General features: G+C 45.2%; 1 protein-coding gene and 2 long non-coding RNA genes across 4 annotated transcripts in view; 2 read left to right on the top strand and 1 right to left on the bottom strand.

The window, feature by feature from the left end:
- Positions 1-1,337: 1,337 nt before the first annotated feature.
- On the top strand, positions 1,338-12,376 carry LOC309609991. Its single transcript, XR_014233678.1, has 5 exons — positions 1,338-2,465; positions 3,514-3,590; positions 7,358-7,424; positions 10,059-10,150; positions 11,980-12,376. It is a non-coding gene; the product is annotated as an uncharacterized lncRNA (long non-coding RNA).
- Positions 12,377-15,661: 3,285 nt separating this feature from the next.
- Positions 15,662-21,108, bottom strand: BHLHE41 (basic helix-loop-helix family member e41). Of its 2 annotated transcripts, XM_082352180.1 has the most exons (5): positions 20,070-21,108; positions 19,871-19,934; positions 19,419-19,526; positions 18,978-19,089; positions 15,662-18,514 (listed from the first exon to the last, which is right to left on the bottom strand). In XM_082352180.1, the coding sequence occupies exons 1-5, from the start codon at positions 20,129-20,131 to the stop codon at positions 17,409-17,411; spliced, it is 1,452 nt and encodes a 483-aa protein (XP_082208306.1). In that variant the 5' UTR covers positions 20,132-21,108; the 3' UTR covers positions 15,662-17,408. The 2 variants fall into 2 exon arrangements, with proteins under 2 accessions (XP_082208306.1, XP_082208307.1); XM_082352181.1 differs by lacking the exon at positions 19,419-19,526 and having other exon boundaries at positions 20,070-20,395.
- A 440-nt stretch (positions 21,109-21,548) lies between these two features.
- Positions 21,549-24,704, top strand: part of LOC309609997 — a 63,070-nt gene continuing 59,914 nt past the window's right edge. The window contains exon 1 of the long non-coding RNA XR_014233685.1: positions 21,549-22,213. This is a non-coding gene — a long non-coding RNA (uncharacterized lncRNA). The remainder of the gene's footprint in view (positions 22,214-24,704) is intronic.

Genomic DNA, 24,704 nt, shown 5'->3' on the forward strand with positions numbered 1-24,704 from the left:
AAAATAATAATAATAATAATAAATAAATAATAAATTTTAAAAAATTAAAAAAAACAAAAAAAACATGATACAATGCTTCACCAGTTTATCCCTTTAGGCTCTATTGTAAAACCTATTTAACGTTATCTAGTTAATTTATTATCGATTTATAATAAATGTAGAGTATACTATTCTCTCAAGATAAAACCTCCTCAAAAATATTTTCAACCCATGAAGTAAAAGGTAATGCAATGCTTTTCTCAGCTGCGTAATAAATTGTCAATACCACCCAATTTTACCTATTTCCAATATTAGAGACATTAAAACTTTAGAAGGGCCATTCATTTTATGAATGAATCAGTGAATGGACGAATTAACTAATTTAAAAAAATATTTACTGAATGCTAGGCATGGTGCTAGGTACTAGGGATATCCGGATTAATAATGAACCAAAACCCAATAGCCCACCTGGTCAATATAATCAATATAATTTCATGAGCAGGAATGAGAAAGGTAAGTACATCAGAAGTATTCTAAGTGAAGACATTTGGGGAAAATTCAAAGATAGACTTTAGGAGACATTATTTTTGCCCTATTCTGCTTCCATTACTTTGTTCTCTGTGTGAGCTGGAGAGCACACATTCTCCCACTGTGAGAGGAAAGAGGTGACATGCACTCCAAACCAACCACATGTGCTTTGGGCAGAAAGTGTCAAGGTTAAGACAAAACAACTACAGTTTATTGTAAACCTAGATCCAAACTGAAGGAAAAAGATTCCTGAAACATGCCTTGGATGCTTGATAACAGTGCTTTGGAGCTTGACAGATGTAAAGATGGGCAATTCACTTTTTACCTTTGCCAAAGTACATATTCCCCAGCAACCAGAAAGAAAAAATGACTAAAGCCGCAAATGTGCGGAGGGGAGTGAGTATTAAAATTCCAGAGGTCTTGCAGGCTGATGCTAAACCCTGTGATGCTAAACCCTGTGCTACTCTCCATAGGCAGGCGTCAGAGAGTTTGCTGGTTAGAAAGGAATGGAGTCCCACTGACCTTCAAAGTGGCCAGAACCGTGGCAAGCCAACTCATCAACCTGCTAACCCATTCCCTGAAACCGAGTGATCTGGGTTCCATCCGGGTCAACTGTACGAGAAGAGGCCTTCATCAACAGGTAAAGGGGCCACACAGCGAGGGTGATCCAAACTACTGCTCTGATGAATGGGGCTGGGTAGTGGGGGACAATGGCCTGAGCACCTGATTTCGCAATGTCATAAATTTCTCAGGACTCTAAACTTAGAATAAAGTTGATAAATACACACATATCATCCTCATTTCTCTAGAGACAGATGCTACTTAAATTAGGTAGACGTAAATGGAACGGCTAATATTTACCCTACTTGAAAAGGCATTTAAGGAAAAGTGTATTTAAGGATCCCCATTAGTTCTTAATTTGGGTTATAAATCTTGAGTAAGAAACTCTGCTCATCACATAGTATCAGCGGGTACATGACGTCCACATGACTTACAACTGGTGATGTCAACCTTGATCACCTAGTGAAGGTGGTGCTTGCCAGGGTTCTTCACTATAAAGTTACTATTTTTTCTTTCCATACTAACTTTGGACGTGAAGCCTAAGTCCAGTCCGCACTCAAGGGGATGTTTTGTTCACTATTTATTTTGAAAACGTTTCAAACTTGTAGAAAAGTTAGCAAAAATAGTGTGATGAATTCCCGTATACACTTCATCTAGATTCTCCCCAATAGCATTTTCCATATATACTTTATCAATCTCTCTCTCTCTCTCTTGCTCCCTCTACAAATTTACGAATTAATACTATTTGTATTATTATTGTTTTGACTAAACCATTTCAGAGTAAGTTGTAGACAGCTTTATCCCAAGTACTTCCGCATGTATATCCTAAGAACAGGAGTTCTTTCGTAACCACATTATAATGATCAATTTCAGGAAATTTTACATTAATACAATACTACTATCAAATATATAGTTCAGCACTTCTGCTTTTCTCTATGATGAAGTATCTGGTACTAACCCTCTTGCTTTAACTATAAAGCTAGACAAAATGTCTAAGGCAAGTGTTTGCAGACATTGGAGAAGCAGCAACACAGGACAGAGCCGGCAATGCAAGACTGCAATCAATCCCTGAAGGCAGGGAAACCTGAGAGGTGAGCCTCATGACTCCTGGCTGTCTGCCTGGGGAAATTCTCCTGACTGCAGTGTAGCAATGTGGAATCCAAGCAGAGAGCGGCAGTCCCTCTGAGCTACGGAGGAGGAGATCAGGGGTTAGGGCAGCTGAAGCACTGGAATCTGCAAGGCAGGGCCTCAGAGAGGCAGGAGCTGTGCAGTTTATATAAATATCATCATGAGTTCACTCTAATCCCTCTAACTCTGATCTAGTATCACAAGGCTTTCCCTAGTTTTCTAGTCCATACTTCTGGCTCTCTTTTAGAAACCCAGAGCAGACTGGCAAGGTAAGTCACCATTTTCAATGTCAAGTCTCTCAGCTGAAGAAGAGTGTGCCCGGGGTGAGGTGGCAAAAAGCGGGACATGGAGCAACCATCACTTGTGTGAACCCCTGAGAATGAATGATAGAAAACCCAGAAAATAATGGATTTGTTGAGAGAGTGCACCAAACATAAGTAGAAATTTAGGGGGTACACGATAACATGTTTGTCTTCTAGAGCTCCAATTATTATATTATTTAACCAAAATTCCAAGGTATTTAGTTGTAGTTTATTTTTTATTTAATTCAATAATTACTTCAACCCAGCTTCTTCATTTTTGAACTCTTTATTTTGATTCATTTCTTTGTTGTCTGGTGTCCATCTTTCAGTACTTTTTTCAAGACGGGTTCATGGATTTGGTTTTCCTTGATTCAGTGATTTTCAGCCTTAGCTGTATATTGTAATGACATTGGGAGCTTCTGAAAAACTACTGACTTCTGGCCATCCTCCCAGACCAATTCTATCAAGTTCTCTGAGGGTATGATCCATGCAAGTTTTAAAAAACATCCCTCAAGTGGTTCTAATGTGCAGACAAATATCTCCAATCTCAAAGAAATTACATAAACAGGCTTTCTCAGGAAAGAGAAAAAAAAAAAGAAGAAGACCAAAGAAAATTGCAAGCAAAGTTCAGAGAAGCAGCCTAGAAAACACCCGAAAACCTGGTCAAACGCAGGTTCTGATTCAACAGCTATGGAATGGCAACTGAAATTCTGCGTTTCTAATAAGCTCCCCGATAATGCCAATGTTGCTGGCTCATGTACCACACTTCTGGGTAGCAATGGTACTCCTCTGTCTTCTGTAGTAAATATTGCTATGGAGGAATCTGGAGCTACTTGAATGTTTTTACCTTTTTTTTTTCCCTTTTGGGTAGCTTGATTCTTATTCCTGGATCTCCATATGATTCTCTTCTTTGAAATTCAGATTTCGTTAGGTTACATGTATTAACAAACAATAAAATGAAAATTCGCACTTTGATATTACATTTGCTTCTGAATTTTGTTTTGTTTTGTTCTAGTGACCAAATCCACAGCAGTTCCAGCTCTTTCTGAGGATGTCCCATAGGATAGGCATGATGCCTGGCCTACATGGTGGGTGAGATTCCTGCTTCCTCTTTTGCACATTCATTCTTACAATAAAATGCCCATCACTTGAGGTAACTGGAATAAGTTTGTTCCTCGCAACCAAAAGAAATTAATTAAAACAATTAGAAACAATAGATTTAAAAATATACAATATGAAACTAAAGATTGCACAGAATGCTGTGTCAAAAAGGCAACATGAATGCAAAAAGAAAAAAAAAAGTACTTACAGTGATGGTTGGCAGAAGTGGGGCAGGGGCAGAGAAGTTTTCTTAATTTCAATGTGCTTCTTACAAATAATTAGACTAGACTGATTGACAGATAATAAATAAGAAAAAATGTAGAAAAGTTATAGTGTCAAAAAGGAATTGAAGAGAGAATAAAGATTAAAATGTGATGCTAAAAGATTCTGGAAGATTTAAAACCAATTAAAAGCTGAAAACTGAGAAATAAGAAAATCTTAAAGGACTAGTAAGGCAAAATTTTAAAACAGGAGAATTATAAAAACTCATAAAACAGAAGTACAACATGGACTATAAAATATGCTGACTAAAGATGAGAACAAGAAAATAAAGTTTGAAAGGATACCAGAAGGTTAAAATAACTTGTTAAAATAATATAAGAATGAAGTTATTTATGAAATAATTTTAAACAGATGAAATTCAAAATAAGAAAAGGTTGAAGGTGAACAGGGTAATAAGGAAGATGTAAAATAGAATATGAGAGTAGGATTAAAGGTAAGTGTAATTAATTTATACAGACTCTAATATACCATCAAAATATTTTTGTAATGGTTTAAAGGTTAGAGGAAAAGAAAATAGAAAAATGTCTCAAAATATACAAGGAATAAGAAAGCTTGGTGCCTATCGTCTTTCACCAGGGGACAATCTGCTAATGCAGTGTGGTGTCCTCAGGTGGAACCTGAGGGGACAGAGAACAATGTGACACCTTGGACGTGAAGGCTTCCCCATTGCTCCCCTCAGCAAGTGCCAGAGGCCAGCCTCACCAGCAGTAATCAGAAAAGACAAATAGGAGGTATTAATACGGCAAACTCACAGCTGGATGGCACCGACCTGACCCAGGAGGAACTCCCTAGCCTGCCAGCCACATTCCCTCCTGGATTATCTCCTCCAAATTTAGCCCACTCTCAGAGTCAGGGGGAACTACTCTCTCTATATCAATAACCCACGAAGCATCAGGTGTCAACAGTTGTCTTATGTCTCTAGACAATTTTTAGGAACTGTGGTACAGCCCCCAGATAAAAAAAAAAAAAAGCGTTTATTCGATAAATGCTTATTGGGCATCTTGCCTGTCCCTGGCAGTGTACTAGACTCCAGGAATACAATGATGAATGAATAACAGAACTCAACAGAGATCCAGACCCACTGTGTGGAAAGGATAGTGGAGTTTTAACAGTTATCAGTGGCACAAGTAGAAGGACTGGCTCTGAGCAGCAGGGCTACTTTTCCCTCTGCGGTGGCAGGAAGGGAAGCAAGGGTGTGGGAGGAGGGAGGTAGGAAGGGTGAAAGTTAGGGAGATGATGCCCCATGGTTTGAATTCTCCTGATGAAGTAGGGAGACTGGGGAGATAAGCAGAGGTCTTGAGGTAAGTGGCAGAGAGGTCTGGGAGGGTCATAAAAGAAACTTGAGAAGGCGCTAAGGACAAGTAAACAGTCACAGCAGCCAGGGCCAAGTGAGGCTGGAGGTGGTGCCCGTCTGAGCAGCAGCAGTGTTTTGAGTGCCCAGGTGTGGGAGACACACCCAATTAATTACAACATAATGTGAAGAGTCCCAGGCGTGACAGGGTGATTTATTGAGACATTATCGGTGTCTGTTCTCATTGCATTTTTCCCTCCACCCATTTTCAAGAATGACTTCAGGGCTACTTACATCAGGGAAGTTTGGAGTTAAATGCTTGAAGGAAACCTCACATCAGGCCTTTTTTTCCTCCCCTTCTTTAAGCAGAGGTCTCAAAGTGGGCTTCTCCAGGCTAATACTTTGACAGATATGCTTCATTTATAAGGAATATTGTTTTGAGGTTTTTAAAAATAGTTGCCAACATTTTGAAAGTAAATTTCACATTAAAATCTAGACTTCAGCTTCTCCTGGAAAAATCCAATGACCTGGCAGTCCCGGGCTACCTTTTCACCTGGCTACAATTAGTTGAAGCTGTGTAATGTCTGCCCCTTTGAAGGGGGTACAACCTCGGATTCACTGTGGTCCCTGTTGTTCTCTGTGGTCTTATTCTCAGCCAACGTCACTCATTTAGGTTAACTGCCTGGTCCCTATAACCCTCTCCAAAGTTGGAGATTATGTCAGGAGGAAGGAGTAGAGGCAGAAGCAATAAGGCAGCAGGGCCACAGGTCTGCGGTCCCTTTGATGTGGCAAAGGCCCAGATGGGAATGGGGACTCAACGGCCCCAAGGCCTGGCTCTTTCCGCCTCAGCAAAGACACCCATCCAGAAAGCGGCCAACTTGGATGCTGACAATTATCTCAGACAGTCTGAGTATGAACAGGTCCTTTCCTTGTGAAAATCCCAGGTCCTTGTAAAATCCTAAGGAGGGTGGGAGCGGGACAGCCCACAATGCCTGAGATTATTTCCCACCAGCCCTTGGGGAGGTGGCTTGAAGTTAGACTTAATGAGAGAAATAAGGACACAATTTCTTGCACACGCATGTTTGTGGAGTGAGAGTTTAAACAGCCAAGTGGAGATTTAAAGAAAGGGCTAAGAAAACACAAAGCAAAGGAGTGGGTGAGGTTACTTTTTGACTCAGAGAGTTTTGGAAATTTTCACAGAGGAGATGTAATTTGGGCTGAGTTTTGACGACTGAGTAGGAGACCTCCAAATAAGGTTATTCTACCCAAGTGCAAACATTTGAGAGTGCAGAGGAACTTGTGGTAGTTCAGTGCAACAAGCGCAATCGATGCCCATCGTCTGGTTGGGGGCAATAGGAGAAGGGACAGAGTAAAGGGAAGTGAAACTAGAAGGGAAGTTGAAGCTTTCATGCCTTCTTCATGTAATGGGTTGTTCCTAACTATTCTTTAGTGCACTACTGGTGTTTAAAAAGTTAACTGAGCTGGGAGTGTGGCCAATGCATGCGAAAGGAAGACGGCACAAGGACCACTGAGCAGGTTCCTGCAATAATCCAGGTGTGAGGTGATAACGCTTGGAACTAGGACAATGATTGTGGGAATGGGGAGGAGAGTTTGGATTTCAACAGCTGTTTATTGAGTGCTTACTGTATGCCAGGCATTGTGTTAGGTGCTGAGCAGACACTGATAAACAGATACTGGCTCTTGATAAACAGATACTGGCTCTTGCCTTGAAGAAGCTTATTGCCTAAGGGACAAAGCTTACCACACCTGGCACAGCCAGTGAAGAGCAGAAGCGTCTGGGACCTTCAAGCCCTAGTCACATGTGTTGTACATTCCAACAGGGGTGGAATTCAGTTGGTCCCACTGAGTTCCACACAGGTTCAGTGGCCATCTGAGAGCTGAGATACAATCTGTTTTGACACTTACTTCTTCTACAGGTTTGTTCTCTCTGACTCAGGGGATGGAGAAATGATCAGACTCTAATTTTAAATTTCAAAGAAGGTATCTCAGTTAAGTGAACAATTTCTTTTAACATAAGATGTAATCATTTAGACTAAGGTGAAAGTGATATTAACTCTATTGTTAGGGGAACTCTATTAATGCTTAAATACTGTATCTATAATTTTATTGCGACAATAAAATCCAATCAGCTTCCAACTCACTCCGAGTCTTTTCCGATTTGCAGGTATCAGATGTTAACTGCCTTTGACTCCTTACCACTTGTTGATGTCTCTGTGTCACACAGTTGCTCAGTAAGTGTTGGTGAAATGAACTTTAACATGGAAGGGGATGATTTGAGAGGCCAGTGTTGTGTTGTCTTTGGTGAGGTCATCAAGCTCAAGTGCTTGCCAGAGATTCATTCGTTCATCCAGCAAATGTCTATTGAGAATCAATACATGTTTATTTTAAAAAGGCAAATAAATATTTATTTATTGCCAGGTACCATTCTTGGCATTAGACAAATAGCTGTGAAAAAAGTCCCTGTTCATCCTAATGAGACAGACAAGCAATAAACAAACAATATGTCTGTGTATTCATATACATCAGTATATACATAATGTCAGGAGTAATACCTGCTATGAAGAAAAAACAGATCAAAAATAATGATGGAGGGGTGGCATTTTATATATTGCCTACAGGATGCTCAGGGAGGGCCTCTCTGAAAAAGTGGCATTTGAGCAGAGACCTAAAAAAAAGGTAGGGGTGGGCTTCCCTGGCGGTCCAGTGGTTAGGATGCTGCGTTTTTCACTGCAGGGGGCGCGGGTTCGATCCCAGGTCTGGGAAATATGATCCCCGCATGCCCAGTGGTATGGCCAAAAAAAAAAAAAAAAAAGGTGCGGGTGCAGTTGTAATCAGCTATCCCCCATCTGGGGATTGAGTGTTGCAGGCAGATGGATGAGCAAGTGCAAATATTCTGAGAAAGACCAAGCTTGTCCTGTTGGAAGAGGAGCAGGGAGGCTAGTATGGGTCCAGAGAGTTAAGGGAAGGGAGAGGGGACAGGAGGAAGGGATGAAAATTGATGCCTTTTGCCTGGCATCTTCCTAAGCTCCAAGTGAAAAAAATCCAGTGCAGAGGGATATAATTGCTAGTTGTCATAAACAATAATTGGTTAGCAAATGCCTGGGAACTTGGGAGGCGTTATTGCAAGTTTTGAGCACCATGATGGGTGATGAATTTGTCTGTATAGGTCACTGCTGTATCCCCAATGCCTGGCACATAGTAAGAGCTCGATATATATTTGTTGACTAAATGTTGGAAGTCTACCTTTGCTTTTTCAACTTTCAGAGTGTTATTAATAACTAAGCTGTTTCGTACAAACGGTTTGGGTGGTAGGGAAGTGTTATTCAAATTCAACCTTTAGGACATTATGCATACATATCATTACCAGGCAAACAACAAAAATGAATTCATTTTGTGCTTTGTGAACGTCTGTTAGCTCATACCAGTCTGCCTCCAGGGTGGCACTCACTGTGCCCTTTACGCTGGAGAGTTTACAACCACTCTAGGATGTCTTAGCAAATACTGGCACCTGACTTGTCCAAATATTACTGGCAACCCCCGAGATCGCTTTCCATCACATGACCCAAACTAAATTTGCAGAGGGGTAGCGGTGCTTCCCTATCTTTTTAACACTGCTGTGTGCACCCGGTTATCCAAAGGGTACCATGAACCCCAAATTCCTCCAAAGGAATTACCCATTTCACATCCTTTATAAACATGCACGTTTCCAGACGTGTTACAAAATCAGCCTGTGATCACTTCAAAAAGTGAAAGTGTGAGACTTGATCATCTTTCCTAAGAGAAAGTGTTTCTACATATTTAAAAAATATATAACTTAAAAAACCCATCCCTCAGCCCCTGACTACATTAATTTCCTTCACTTCACGGCACCATGCAGAATCCATCAGGGCCATAAAATCACTTCTTTTCCTTTACACCTTCCCCGGGAAGTCCCAGTATATTGATCACAGTTAACTAAATCCCCGAGCGCTTAATTAGTGGGAATTCAATTTGCAAAACTGAGACCAATGAAAGATACTTCACCACACCCACACCCACTGCCAGGGGTTTCTCCAGCAAGACGAGCCCAGGTCAGGCCAGGGTCTGGCCCGCTTCCCGGCGCCGCTGGGTGTGTCACGGTGTGTCACCCCCCAGCCTGTCACTTCCCCAGGCTGCGGCCGGCCCAGGCTTGAAGTTCCCGCCCCAAGGCCCTCCGAGGCGCTTGTCGACCTTCCTCTAACCCGCGCCGGGAGGGCTGCTCGGAAACTGCTGTGTCAGAATGGTTCGAGGAGCACCAAGTCACAGCCGGCTTTAATTCGGGATGAATGACTACCTCGGGCCGGCCCGCTAGGACTCGGCGCGGCAGGGTGCGGCGCAGCTGTCGGGAGGGCGCGTCCCCGTCCCCGCCCCGCCCTGCCCTGCCCTACCCTGCCTTACCCTGCCCTGCCCTGCCTTTCCCTGCTCTGCCCTGCCCTGCTCTCGGCCCTAGGCCCTCTGCCCTCCACCTGGCCGCCCTCCACTCGGCAGCTCGCCGGCTCCCCGGAGCCCGTTTCAGGGTAAAGGCGGGCGCAGGGGCCAGTGCGCACGCGCAGAAGGCGGTGCGCCAGAGCCTCCCGGTCCCCGCCCCGCCCCCTCTCACGTGCCGCGCAGCGTGCGCCCAGGCATGTGCGGGCGCATGTGACAGCGCCGAGTCCGGCTCAGGCTCCCTCACCCCGCGCCGCTGTACTTTGAACCCGGGCGTGGGAGGGGGGCGAGGAGGGAGAGTCGGGAGGGAGGCAGGACGGCCGGGCGGGGACAGGAGGGGGAGGCCGGCCTCCCCGAGAATGATATCACCGGCAGATTTATCGCTAGGCAACCTAAGAATGCTTCTCTCTTTCCAATCCTAGAGCTCCTTGAAGATCTCCAGGCTGGTGACATTATTCCCCTCGGCTTTAATTCCCTCACTGTGCAGCGCTCGAGCGGCGATTTCAGAGCTAGGGTTGGTTTTCCAGTTTTTAAATGAGTACGCTTCAAACACAGAGCTCAGAACTAGATCCTTTATCGCGCCCACTTGTGTCTGCAGAGCTCTGCAGGGTGTGGGCATATAGTCAGGTTTCTTCACCTGTTCGGTCACGTGCGGATCACACAGCTACGTTATAGCGATGCAGATAAGCCCTGTTAACGCAATATATACTCGAAAACCAAACCCTGCTTAAGGTGTCACAGAAAGAGACGCTGGTATCTTTAAAATGTCCTATCAGAGGGAATTTTCTGATTAAGTAACTGAGGTCTTCAGGAATTGGATCCAGGGTGAAGTCCCCCTGTCAAAACTGGTTTTTGAAACACTGCTGAACCTGTAAAACCGTATATGAAAGCGAAGTTTATTACCGAGTTATGTGGCGGATACTCAGTGTGTCTGCTGTGAGGCATTTGATATTCTATGTATACACATGAGCAAACACATATGTAAAAGACTTCAAATTGAAACCGTAGCTGAAGTTTACAACACCCTAAAAATACCCCATATAAAAACTGTAGCAGATCGCCCTCTTTCCTACTTCCTCAATTCTAAAGGTTCCCTCTGTCCAGATTCATGGCTTGCTTTGATCCCTTCTTTCGTGGAGAACCTTTAGAGTTCAATAGACCCACTAGGTACGGAGGGGTAGAGGCAGAGATGGAAAGCTCACCAGATCATGTGGGGACTTCCAAACCAAGGAGGACACATTTCTGGATGTCTCCAAATTGAGTAGACAACAAAATTGTTTGGCTCTTTCTGTGGATGTCAAAAATTGTTTTTCCAGAATTTCTCCATCGTAAATTTTGCATGCTGTATGCCATAATTTGGAAAGGCTATTACCGTGATAATCTTTCCTTGTCCACCAAAAACGTATACTCTGCCTCTTAAGACGGCGAATGGACTAGCTTTACTCGTTTCATGAGAAAACAGCCTATCACCTTCCTAACTACTACACTGTGGGTAAAGCGCAGTGGACTCAAAAACCAAAAAATCTTGTTCCAATCTTGGTTCTGCTACTTCCTGAGCTATGTAACCTTGGACTAGTTGCCTGCTTCAGCTTCCTCCCAGAGGTTTCAAAAAACAGGCTTTAGGATTCCTTGTTTCCCTCTAGGGCTCCTCTCTCTCATTTCCCCTTTGGGTACTGAGTGGAGAACATGAATCATCATGCCCCTACTTAAGGAGAGGAAGTCACCCTTAGTGTTTTTTTTTTTTTGTAAGACAGATGGATGAGGTGAGACAGAGCTACTTGTGAGGTACTGTTTTCCCCCCCGCTACTTCATTAGATATTATCAGGCTATGAATGCTATTCTTTGCAGTAGGAAATATCATGACCCCTCAATCCCACCTTATGGTGCAGATCCTCAGGAGGAGATGATGGTGAGAGTCAGTACGGCAGTCAAGTTATAAAGAGACTGAGAAGTTAGGAAGTACTTGCTCAGACCTCAAGTCGAGTATAGCCAGTTAAACTGTCCTGGCGCTTAGCACAGGGCCAGAGTGTGCCAGAGCCTTCCCTTTGGAGATGGACTCACTCTCCTGTTCCTTCTGTAAACCCCAGCTACTTCTCAAGGTCTTCTCTGACCCACCCAGATGAAGTTAGCAACCTTCACCCCCAAGTATTGTAATCACCCCTGCGTAGCACATACTATGTTTCATTGTAATTTATTTTAGTGTGGGTCTGCCACCCCCAATAGACTTTGAGATCCTCAGAGATTGTTAATCTTTGATTAGCCAGCACTTACACAGCACCTCACATATAGTAGGAGCGAAACAAATGCCTGAATCCCCATACCCACTATTTCTTCAAACTGTAGGCTCAAGGAGAAAGGAATGTGTTGCAATCCACAGGGAGTCTGAAACCTCTCACCAGAGGATCGCCAATGGCTGCGTCTAAATTCAGAGGCAGCGTCAGGGCCTACACGTCCTCCCTGCCAGTTCCCCAGAATGCTTTAGCTGGACCTGCCACCCAAGATGTCCAAAACCCAGAGGCAGAGATATCACACCAGAAGCAGGGTCCAGGGTCATCCATGAATCAAAATGCAGTACCAGTTTTCACTGAAGGCTCTTGGTCCCCTGTTCCCATCATCATCAGAGAAAGAAGTGCTCATCAAATCAAAAAATTTGCTTCTGGCACGGGAATTTCCTTATTTTGAAGTTACTGTAGTATAAAACCATTTTTTTGTGTAATAAAAATGATTAAAAATATATAAAGTGTCTGAAGGCTTTTGCATAAGTGTTCTGATATGGAACCTTGCTGAGAATGTGAAAGTTAAATGGAGAAAAGAAGTTGGCGGGATCAACATGTCACTGCCTCTACAAGCTCACACAATTTAGAGAAGTGCCCCTCAGGTACTCTGTTAAAACCTATTTACTCTAATTTTAGACGCATTTCAAATGGGTGTGGTTTTGGTTAAATGGTTTCCCAGCCCACAGTAAGTCAGAAGTAGCAAATTAGATAAGACTTAGGCAGGCGCTCTGACACATCAAGAAGTGATAGCTGGCAGCCTGACCCTGAGTAAAGAGACTGAAAAACCTATAAAAAGCAGGTATACGAACTCAAAAAGAATTCTGTGCAGGTGCCAGTACTCCCAGATGACGTGTGTAGTGCAAAAGTGATGTTTATAATCATGACCCTGAATTACTGAGAAAGGTTAACTTTCTCAGTAGGGTATTTTTTTTCTAAGACATGTGTAACATATTTTACTAAGCTTTTCACTAAAAATAAATAAGTAATAAAGGTAAACAATGTTGGCACCTGAACATAGAAGCTTCCGTTTTCTCAACCATTGTTTCATGGGGGCACATATTCCCTGAAGCCACATAAATTGGGCATCACTGAATTCAGGATTTTAAAACATCAACTTTTTAAAAGGTTTAGTTTTACATTTGTTTGGAGTTTTGAATATAGAATCACTGAACAAGTGCAAGAAACCCAATTTAAAACAAGTGTCCGACTCTTCCTGGAGCATTTTTATTTTTATTCATTTTATTTTATTTTTATTTTTTGGCTGTGTTGGGTCTCTGTTGCTGCGAACGGGCTTTCTCTAGTTGCGGCGGGCAGGGGCTACTCTTCGTTGTGGCGCGCAGGCTTCTCACTGTGGTGGCTTCTCTTGTTGCGGAGCACGGGCTCTAGGCACGTGGGCTTCAGTAGTTGTGGCATGCGGGCTCAGTAGTTGTGGCACACGGGCTTAGTGGCTCCGAGGCATGTGGGATCTTCCCGGACCAGGGCTCGAACCCGTGTCCCCTGCATTGGCAGGAGGATTTTTAACCACTGTGCCACCATGGAGGTCCCTGGAGCAGTTTTTAAAAGTACATGCTGCACATGTTTTTTAGTATAAATCCCATCTTAATCACAGAAAATATGTGATAATTTTCCATGTCAATCCCCTATTAAATTCTATGAAAAACTGGAACTTACATTGGACTTAGGCATGCACTGTATATTCATTTTGAACTTATTTAAAACAGCACAGTTAGAGCAATGGGTGGGCCTAAATATGTTGATCTGAGTGTCCAATAGATTAAGAATTTTTGTTTAATGAAAAACATCAGATTGCTCTCTGAAATAAAATACTATGATCACAACAGTACAGCCAGCTTTTAGCGTTATAATGGGCTTAACTCGTTCACGAGGGCTCTGTTCATTACTGTCTAAAGTAAAAGCCCCGACTCTGCCCAGCCTTGTCTTCCCAGAACCTCAAATGGCAATCGCCTCCTGTGGAGAGGTTCAGAATCGACCTGTGACATAGACAGGAACAGCCTGAGGCTTCTTTGACATACTTTTGAACAAATCTCAAGTAATGGGCAATAACAAAATTTATGGCCTGTATGGCTAGTAACAGAGAACTAAATGAAAAATAGTTTTCACAATGATAGGAACTAAAACTCCAGTCATATTTTAAAGAGCTATTAAAATGTAGTTTCTAGTGCCTTAAAAGTGGCCTTAGCTCTTTGCGGGAGGAAAGGATGTTTATCAGTTCAATATAAACTTTGCTAAGAGATATGTGTGTGTAAAATTAATTCGTATAATACTATATGTGTAAAACATTATTGACTCAAGATTCATATTTGTCGTATATTGAAAAATCACATATAATACAAAGGGTTTAGGCTAAACTTGACCGCTGTAGGTATAGAATCCTCCTTAGCAAATTATAATGACTCCAGTCTTTTGGTTCATTAAAATAAATCTATGACCAAAATAACATTTTTCAGATGCAATATAGACAATATTATTTTGCAGTTCTATCCTCACTAACTTTATCCTATTACCATGCTAGTATAGAGGCATTTGGACTAAACAACTAATCTATAAAATCTGGTCCAACCCTAAGGTTTTTTGTTTTATTATACCAAAATTATACAAATGCTAAAACATTTTATTATCCTCTGACTTACTTTGCATCTTTTTTGGCTATGAAACACATGATTACAATATGACATTAACATGTAACTCAAAATATTTAAAATGCTACTTTTTTCCATTATACTGGTTCGGACAGAATATTTTTTTAAAGTTCAATAACTTACCATGCTCAAAATCCTACATGGTTTTGTAATGTTAATTTTTATTTCCTTTTCCTGTGATTTATTCATGATGTTTCATGAATGCTGCCCAAATTCGGTTTATTTGGTTCAAGATGCTGCAGCGGGAAGTAGGTCACTGACTGGGGGATACAACAGATCTGGCCTCTAGTGCTGGCTCCAGGTAGCTTTGTGGCCTTGGGAAGATATCTGATATCTCTGGGCTTCATTTCTCTCATATTTAAAAGGCAGGGGCTGGACAGCTGATCTCCGAGGTTCCTTCCGGCTCCACTTTCTATGACTTGCAGTTTGGTTGCCATGAAGTCAGCAGAGGGAGCACTTTTTCTACATCTCATAAATTTTGACTATTATTTCAACACCTTTCAAAAATCAAGGGGTTTGTGAAGAACATTATTGAAACTAAATACTGACAATCTTTTGCACAGTTGGTATCAAATCACACATTTGATTATAAACTTGAGAGAAGTCTAGAAATAATTATTTCTGTTCCTTGAATTCCATGATAAAGTCCCACAAGAGAATTATTTTATAAAGGTTAAGAAGCTAAAATATACCGAGAAATTAACCACCCCTAAGTGATAGAGTATTTATACGGGATCCAGTGAAAGAGAAGCACCAGACCACACAACAGAGGCTACCTGGTGTCAAAGATGAAAAGCGAAACATCCGTCAGTCATAAAAACATTAGCAAACTGGGTCTAACGTACACCATGGAAGTGACTGGTAGGTTTTCCTTTTGCACTTTTCATGTAGATACATTGGGAACAAGCAAGTAGACACAGCCAGAGCCTGGAGGCTTGCAAGAGATTACAAATGTGTGATATCAAGCCAGTGACAAATAAAGTTGTGTATCTGAGAACCTAAATGACTTTTATCCCTATATTCATAGATTATCTTAAAACTATCCAAGCATCCATTATGTCTTTTTAATTATTAGACAATCTCATAGCGTACGTATATTAAAGTTTTTATTCCTTAGTAAGAATTTTAAAATCACAAAATAGCGTGGCAATATTTATTTTAGGTAATAGAATTTGTGGAGTGCTGAAAATACTAGAATATAAAGATAATTTCTAGTTTATCTTCACATACTAAACTTTTCTAAACCAGCTGGTTTCTTGCAGACAGTGTTTATTTATTTTTTTTAATAATTTAAGACAGCATAAGCTTGTACCAAGCATAAGCATTGTAACAAAAGTGCAACTTTTCAGCAAATCCTCCCCCAAAGATATTTTAACTCAAAATATCATTAGCACATATTTTCTCCCTACAAAAATAGCATGTCAGACATCATTAATTGGATGTATTAACAACTATGTACATAAGAGCCACCTTGTAGGCTAAGAGTTTAACGTTGTTTAAACACAGCGTTTGAGGCAAACAGTAGCAACAGCAGCAGCAAATGCACCAAACTGACTAAAAGACCCAGATATTTTCTTCACTCATAGTCAGACTGTTGTGTCTCACCCCTTACATAACATTCAAGTGAGATTTCTCACAGTGCTACCTTGGCAACAAACTAAAAATATCTAGACAAGGTCTTGGTTTAAGCCTTATTAAAAAAGCTTTCTTTGTGATTATCTGGTATCTGGTTTGGTCTCCAGAAAATACATAGACTTGGAGATAGGAAGGCCTCACAGGGCTTCATTCCACATCTTTACAGCATTTCCAACCCAAACGGACCAGTTTAATGCTTTCCTCCTCCACTCTTGTGAATTAACAGAATACAGGATAAATCAGTTCGGACTTGTTTTCTTTTCTTTTTTTTTCTTTAAAGTTCAGTGCACATTCTTTTTTTTTGTTTTTTAACACCAAGATGATACAAACTTAGAAACATGATGGATTAAATAATGACAGGGTGAAAATAGATGCACTCAATTTCATATATATATATATGAAATTAAGATGAGTTAATTCATTCATGGTCAATTTCTCAATAAAGTGCTAGCAAATGTACTGAGAATGACTCTGGCCTTCCTCATCCATCTCCTTCCCTGACTTAGTTCTGACGTTGGCCCAACTCCGCATCTCTTTAAACAAGCGCAAGTTACTAAGAGACACCATTCAAACCACTTCAGAATAGGCTGCAAAGTGAGCGACTGCATCCTCACCTCTTCCTCTTTGAAAAATATACGCCTTTTGAAAAGCTGAACATTATAAAATAGTGAAGACTAAGTTGAATTCTAAAAGGTCCTCCTTCTAGTTGTGGAAATCTTCCTAAAGCAAGCAGGACAGCTTTGAGACGCAGGCAGACAGCCGCTACCTGCGGTTCCACGTCAGCTCCGCCGCCACCTTTCCCTTACCCTGGTTCAGCGAGCTCACTCGCAGAGCAGACCCTTCTCACTTCCTCGAGAATTCGGTTCTATATTTTATATTTTAAAAGACAATGGAACGTGGCCTAAAAGAAGGCAAAACTTACTATGGTGAGCTCTTTAAAGAAAAAAGAATACCTATGAGGTTCTTTTACAACTGGTGGGAGAAGAAAGGGATGTTAGTGTGTGGAGGTTGGTGGGCGGTGAGGGATGAGCAAAACAGGAACTCCAAACGTACACAAAACACCTGTGGTTTTTTTTGCTTGTTTTGTTTTGTTTTCTTTTAAGCCCGTCGTGCATCTCTTACATTTCCTCCCTTGAAAACGTTAAGGGTGTTTTATTATGATTCCGCGTGAACCCGGGTCCCTTCTAAGGGGAGCAAGGATTCAGGGGGTTTCCTTTCCTGCCTGCGAGGGATCTTCCTGAGCGGAGCTCTCCGGGTTCCCCGGCTCGCAGCGGCCGGCGAAGGGCAGGTGGGTGCGGCCGTGCGGGGGTGGGGGGTGCAGCGCCCCAGGGGGCGCCACCTCGTGCGGCAGGAGGGTCGCGGCGGCGGCGGCGGCTGCCGCCTTCTCAGGAGGGGGCGACAACACGGAGGACAGGCAGGGGAAGGCGGCGGCGGCGGCGGCGGCAGCGGCGGCGGCGGCGGCGGCGGCCGGGGCGGGGATGCCGGGGTACAGCAGTGGGAACGGGGCGGCGGCCGCCGCCGGGTACAGGTACTTCTCCAGGCCGCTCTTGTCCAGGAAGGGCTGCACGTAGGCGGCGGCCGCCGAAGGCGAGAGGAAGTAGAAGGGCAGGCAGAAGGGGGCCGCGGCGGCCGCAGGCTGCGCGAAGGGCGCGCCGCCGCCTCCGCCGAACGCCACCAGCGAGCTGAGCAGGGCAGCGTCGGGTCTCAGCAGCGCGGCCGGGGCGGCCGGGTCGGGCCCCAGGAGCGCGGCCGCCGCCGCCGCCGCGCCGCCCCCCAGGCCGCCGCCGCTGCGGGAATCCAGCTTCATCCTCTTGGGCGCCGGCGAGTCCTCCCCGGGAGGCTCCTGCTTGATGGTGACGCGGCTCGCCCCCGCGCCTTTGCCCTTCTCGCGGTCCGGCCGGGCCTCGGCCTCGCCGCCGTAGCCGCTGTCGGTGTCCGTGTCGTTCTCGGCGGCGAGCTCGGCGCTGGGCTGAGTCCGCTGGATGACCGGCACGCAGTGGGCGAGGGGCTCCAGCTTCTGCCCGGCGCGCTCCAGGCAGGGGGCGGCCCCGGACCCGGCGGGGGCGGCGGCCGAGGGCACGCCGGTGCCTTTGCTCAGAGGAACCTGTTGAGTCAACAGCTGGGGGGTGGGCAAGAACTGAGTGGCCACGGCGTGCAAGTGGTTGATCAGCTGGACACACCGCGGCTCCCTGGGCGTCCAGCTCTCAAACCGGGCGAGGTATTGCAAGACTTCTTTGGCGCATGTTTGAAATCCCGAATGGAACGCATCCAAGTCGGACTGAATGGGCGATTTCAGAGATCGCTCCCCTAGGATGAGGAAGGGGTGAGGGGCGGGGGTGGGAAACAGAGGAATGGAGGCAAGAAGAAAAATACCGACGTTAAAACATCTGCTTATCACGTGGGCCCTGCATTGACTAAAGTGATCTCGGTTTTTCCTCCGTATTCGAGTGATATAAGCCACCGGTTGCCCAGAGGTGGGAGGAGTGGGGAGGGGGGGAGGCGCTCTACTCCCCGCTGAAAAACCGAAGTGGAGACGGCGCAGCCGCCACTTTAAATACAAATCTGACTCCTCTGAGTTCGGCTGAAAGCCTTTAGGATGCTTCGGGAAATGGGCACTTTCCAGTGAAGGGAAAGTGTAAGCAATTTAACAAATGAAAGTGAGCCCGTGGGCCCCAGGAAGGAGGTGGGGCTGGGGGAAGAGTCCTAACACTGCTCCTCTGTGGGCTGCCCGGCTTCCTCGGGGTGGGCCGGCCTCCCTCAACTGACTTACCATTCTGTAAAGCAATTATCTTCTGATGCTGCTGCTCTGTTAAGGCTGTTAAAGCTTTTAAGTGTTTCAAAGTTAATTCCAAGACCACCGCTTTCTCCAGGTGCCCCAGAGTCTGCAGTGCAAAAAAAAGAAGGGGGCACTTGGTGACTTAAAAACACACATTTGGCTTCACTGGCTCTCCAGTCAGCACAGCAACTTAAGCAAACACTTTGAAAGAAGTACTATTCCTATACTTCTTGAGCTTTCCACAATACAGGTTATAAATGATTTCTTGCCTTCAGTTGTGAACACCTACTCTTGAGTTTGCAGGAAACTCTACCCTATAGCACAGGTTGTAAGGAATCTGATATTTACATTTATTCTTATATCTCTGGGAGTAGTAAGTACCAGGCTATTAACACGCCCTTGGAGAGCGGCAAAGAATAAAAATCTGCATCTTACTGTCAACTTTAGATGTTCAGGCAGTAAGTCTTTCAGCTGAGCGATGCATTCATTAATTCGGTCTCTTCTTTTCTTTTCTATTAATCTGTGCGGTAATTTGTAGGTATCCTTAATATATGAGAGTCATGGAAGAGAGAAAACAATAAGCTAAACATTCATTTACTGGATATTACAATACCGCCGCCCCACCACCAAAAAAAAAAAAAAAACAAAACACTATGTGAGAAACTATGCCCAAGACAACTCTTTCCTCTGGACTGTTCTGAAATGCAATTTAAATTCAGGTATGATGTTTAATCTCCCCTTGAGAGTATCCCGCAAACCACTTAAAATTCACAGTCGGGGAAGCTCAGGGGCTGGAATATATTTGCGGGCAGAGCTTCGCTGTGAAATCAATGGCCCTAATTAACTGTCCAGGCAGGTTATGGGGAACATCAGAAACTTACACTTACCTTGCTATCGTCTCGCTTCATGCTCCTTTTGGGTTTACACATATACAAAGAGGGATAATCCAGTCTGCAAAACAGAAATCAGCATCAGGCATCCATTCGGGGAGGGGCTCTGCCCTCGCCCGCTCCATACCACTTTCTGGAGAAGAAAAAAATCAAACTGAAGCCTAGACAGATATTCGCAAGGGTGCGTGCACCTTACCCTATAAAATCTCTATGTTCCAGTAACTGTCTCTCTTGCAAATGAGGAATTCCTTCGTCCATGTTCCACCGCTGTCCGTTTCCTCTGTTTCGATTTTTGGGGTTCTGTCCTATAATCTGTGGGACGGTAGCTTTGGGAGATCTTGGGGGGATCTGTACGTCTCCAGTCTCTCTCTCTCTCTCCCTCTTCAGTGCAGCGTTGAAAGTGTGAAGCGGTTGGTCCCCTCCTCCCACCGTGCTCGCTCTCTCGCACACACACGCACACACACGCACGCACACTCGCGCCGGCCCCACTGCGCTGGTAGTTTGCTCTCACTCCGGGCAGTGTTTGGCCACAGGGCACGCGCGTCGCCGGCCAGACCAGCACCCAGCTCACGTGCGGAACGTACCATCCGCGGTCCAGCCCGGAGGGGGGCGGGGGAGGAGGGGCCGGGCCGGGAGGGGGCGTCTGGAGAAAGCTGCGAGGGAGGGCAAACGGCGGGAGGGGGCGGGGACACCTGATCAGGGCCACCGGAAAGGAAAAACAACTTCAGCCAAGCTATTCATCTTCCCGAGGGCGGGGCTGTCCGCTGGGGGAGTGTGTGTGGGGAGGGGGGCGCCGGGGGGTGCAGGGCAGCCAGGGCTTCCTCGGCTCGGAAGTGCGACTCCCTCGATCCGTCCGTCATTGCGGTTCGGGAACGTGAACGTGGCTTTTTGCTTTTCCACCGACTGTGCTATTGGTTTGGACCAGAAAAAGGAAAGAGAAAGAGAATTCGCGGTGGGTCAACTTCAGTCCCAAAGGACAATTTGGAGACTTGTTTGCTCACCGCTCGGTGGCCGGCGGGGACCCCTTAGCCCTGATTGGAGGTTGCCCCGAAAGGGGACAACTTGAAATCCGCTCCCTGAAGGATTTAAAATAAACGAATATGTAGCCAGTGGGTCAGAATGTCGCAATCCAAGTGTCTTTCGGCCACACAGTGTCCCTGGGCCACCCAAACTTCCCGCAGCAGTCGGAATTGCGGTGCCACTAATCACAGCCGCAGATGACGACGTTTGGGGCCTCAGGCGCTCCCCGAGGAACGCGGCAAGGAGGGAGGGGGAGAGCATGGGGTGGCACGAGAGGGGCTACCGCGGAAAGCGATGCAGCATTATCATTCGCTGGCTAAACTCCGCCGCGCCTCGGGTGGCGCTGCGTGCCTTCCCCGCCCCCTCCCCCCTCGTGTGATAAGCGACTCCGGGAGTGTGCAGAGCCCACGTTTACTACCGCTGGCACCTCCAAAGCCTCCCTCCTTAATCTTGTCTCAAACGGGTACCAGCACAGGGCCAGCAACGTGATCCGACCTGCAGCTGCTGCCACATCACTGCGCGGGGAACCCGTGCGCGCGCGCGCTCGCCCTGCAGCCGCGGCGCCCGGGCGCGGGGAAAGCACAGGCCGGCACCAGCCGGGCTACCTTTCCCCAGAGCCACCCCGGGAGCATGACTCACTGCTAGTGAGAGTTACCGGGAGGTGCCCGCAGTTGCGCACTGCCCCTGCCGCTTGGAACAGCGGACGGCAAGGGGCCTTGGAGGCCGCGGGGAAAGCGCGTCCTGCGGGACTCCCGGGTCTCCGGTCCCGCTGCCGCCGCTCGGGTCTGCCAGGGCGGGGATGGAGAGAATAGATATTAATCTCTCTATATACAGGTAGATAGACGGCAAACCAAATGTCTTTCCTTCCTGCATTCTCCCGGGTGATCCCCGAAACATTCTTTATTGCCAGTGGCGCGTGAACCAAGGGGAGAACTACGCCGAATGCACGCGCACCGGGGCGCAGCAGGGACTGGGGCCGTCGCTACGTGTCCCACGGCCCGCCCCGCCGAGCGCGGGTTCCGGGGACGGATCTGGGTCGCGGGAAGCGGCGGCTGGGAGGAGGTCACGTGTCTGCAGGAGTCGCGTCTCTTCCCAGCCTCCAGGAGCCGCCGGGGCCGCGGTCGCGGCCGCGCTGCTTTAGTCTCCCGAGTCCTGGGCGGAGACGCGCCGCGTCTGGCTTCGTGACTCCGGCGGCGGCGGCGGCGGCGGCCCAAGCTCACCCCCGCGTGAGGAGACGCTCGCGGTCCGTCCACTTCATCTGCTTAGAGGGCCCTTTAAGGTCTCTCGACTTTCTCCAAGAGGGAGGCTTATTTGCACCAAGTAGGCAATTTAATAATGATAATACTTAAAAGAAAAAGTATTTTTTAAAAAATCCTAATTCTACTTTATACCTAGAGCCAGCCTCTCTCTTGTTTTCAAGTGATTGTGTGATTAATTCCCTTTGGTAGGGAGGACAATTTGTAGTCCTAAAAGCGGCATACCCCTGCAGCACTGTATCGTTTTGTCCTCTCGTTCTAAATTGACACCCCCTCCCCCCAAAAAAAGCAGAGGAGGCGGGGGGAGGGATGTCGTCACGGTGAATAATTTTTAAAAATGAAATACCAGCTCCCCTTATAGGTTTCTGACGGTTTGGAGAAGGAAGAGGGTGTAAATAAATATAAGTATGGCTGGAGTATTTAGTGAAAATGAAGTGAAGACTAGATCACTGCATCTTGGCTCTGTCGGTAGAGCGGACCAGACAGAAGTCAGACGGCTCATCAGGGCAAACCTTAGGGGGCAAGTCTGGGGCAGACTCGAAGGCAATAGGAGAAATTGGGAAGGAAGTCTAGAAGATCAGAGGTGTTAATTTTGGATGTAAGCTTCCCCTAATTCAAAGGCAAAGAGGCCTTGCTGCAAATGAAGCCTTTCCTGTTACCACTCTTATCTCCCCTCTCCCCATCTCTTCTGTTCCAACATTTCTGTTTTCTCTTTCACTCCTTTCTTTTTCTGATACTCAGCTCAAGCTGTAAGTGGAGTCTTTTCTAATGTTTGGTCTCCTTTGTTATTCTCAGTCCTTCTTTTCTTCTTCTTCCCTTTTTCATGCCCACCTTTTTATTCTTGTTTCCCTTTTACTTTTCTTTTTTTTCACCTTATATTTTTCTCTTTCTACCTTTTCCCCCATTAAATGTCTGCTTTTACTCTTTCCCTGTAGCTTTTGTTCTCTTATTTGCTTTTTGTCTTTTTAAATTTCTCACCTTGATCACTCTTCTTGCTATTCACTCCCCTTAAACTTGAGTCCTACTCTTTTCTTTCTCAGACTTTTGCCTTCTGGAACATCGAGGCTCTGAATGTCCCTTTGCTGCAAGGAAGATGTAACAATAGCTAACAAATATATAGCATTTAAGATTAGAGTCCAGACACCATTCTAAGGGCTTTTAATATAGTAACTCATGAATCCTTTCCACAATCTTATAAGGTAGATACTATTATTGTCTCCATTCCTCAGATGAGAAAATAGACACATAGGGAGATTACAAAATATGCCCATGGTCCCAGACCCAGGATTTAAGCACAGACAGTAGGCTCCAGTGTCTGTGCCCTTCACTATTACCGCCTGATGTGAATAGTGAGGCCCAAGATCTAAATGTTAACTAGCTGTTTCAGGGGTGTTTTTTAATTTACCAGTGTGACTGTGCACATTTGTTGTAGTGTGTATGTGTGTTCAAATGTATTGGAGCTCATGGTAGAGAAAGAAAAAGGTGTGAAAAAAAGAAGGGTGGCAGTGTTTTGTCAGTAATTCCATTGGCATCTAGCTCCAAATGTATTGATTTAAACCCAAATATCTTGATTAATTGTTATAATTTCATACATATGGACAGATGGAAGTACAGTTTAGAAGAAGGCTAATGATGACCAGCAGTTCATTTCCACTGAGCAAACTAAGCCAAACTCTAATGTGAAGGCTCAGGTTAGTAATAGGAAAGTTCACCTGTGGTGAGGTTAGGAAGGGAAAAAAACTCCCCTGTCTAACAAAGGAACAGAAGACTAGAATGTCCTCTTTGGGTATGTTTAAAAATAGGTTGAGTCTTATCTTTTCAGGAAGGTTTAATACCGTCCTGCTGAAAGCCAAGGAGCTGCAAGATGAGTTCAAAACCCCTTTGAGCCTATAATTAAAGAATTCTGTGATGCTTTGATTTCAATTAAAGATACCCATCTTTCTCCTTTTAAGGGTGAGGGGGGGGGAGCTGCTTCCATTGCTTTTTTTTGGTTAAGTAGGGAAATCACTACCTATAGAGACTCTAATTAAAGGAAACACCCCAGGTCCCACCCCTCTCTCCTCACCCCTGCCTAAGTATTCTAAGCCCGACACTCATTCTAGTCACCTTGTGACTTTGCAAGGTCTTATCATGTTTGCTTGCAAAGTCTTGAATTTCCTACAGAAAGCGAACTTTCCTGGGAGCATTAACGTTTCCACGGAGAAGAGGTTTTCTGCCTTTTTAGGGTTCTACAAGCCTTGCCACTCTCCTGGAGAGGTGACTAGGGTGTTTGGGACAAACTACCTGTGCATCTCTAATGGCTTTAAAGGCCCTGGATCTGCCCAGGGGTGTGGAGCCTCCTGCCTTTACTGTTGCAAAGATGTACCATCAGGTGTGCAGATGCCTTTCTTAATCACCTCTGTTTTGGGTAGTGGACAAGAATTTAGTCATTCTACATTATTTTACATCGAAAACATCATCAATCAGTGTAAGAAAATCTAAAAGAAAAAGTTTAGGGTTGATGCTAAAATCAAGGTGGGGACCATGGGGGGCGGGGACCGGAGTGGGATGATAGA

Source organism: Balaenoptera borealis (genome assembly GCF_965194805.1).
Source record: "Balaenoptera borealis genome assembly, chromosome: 13".
Taxonomy (NCBI): domain Eukaryota; kingdom Metazoa; phylum Chordata; class Mammalia; order Artiodactyla; family Balaenopteridae; genus Balaenoptera; species Balaenoptera borealis.

Coding starts and splice junctions, on each gene's coding strand:
- BHLHE41 (XM_082352180.1), bottom strand. CDS start 20,131: ATGGACGAAGGAATTCCTCATTTGCAAGAGAGACAGTTACTGGAACAT. Junction 19,527..19,870: donor TGAAGCGAGACGATAGCAAG/GTAAGTGTAAGT, acceptor TCATATATTAAG/GATACCTACAAATTACCGCA. Junction 19,090..19,418: donor CTGAACATCTAAAGTTGACA/GTAAGATGCAGA, acceptor TTTGCACTGCAG/ACTCTGGGGCACCTGGAGAA.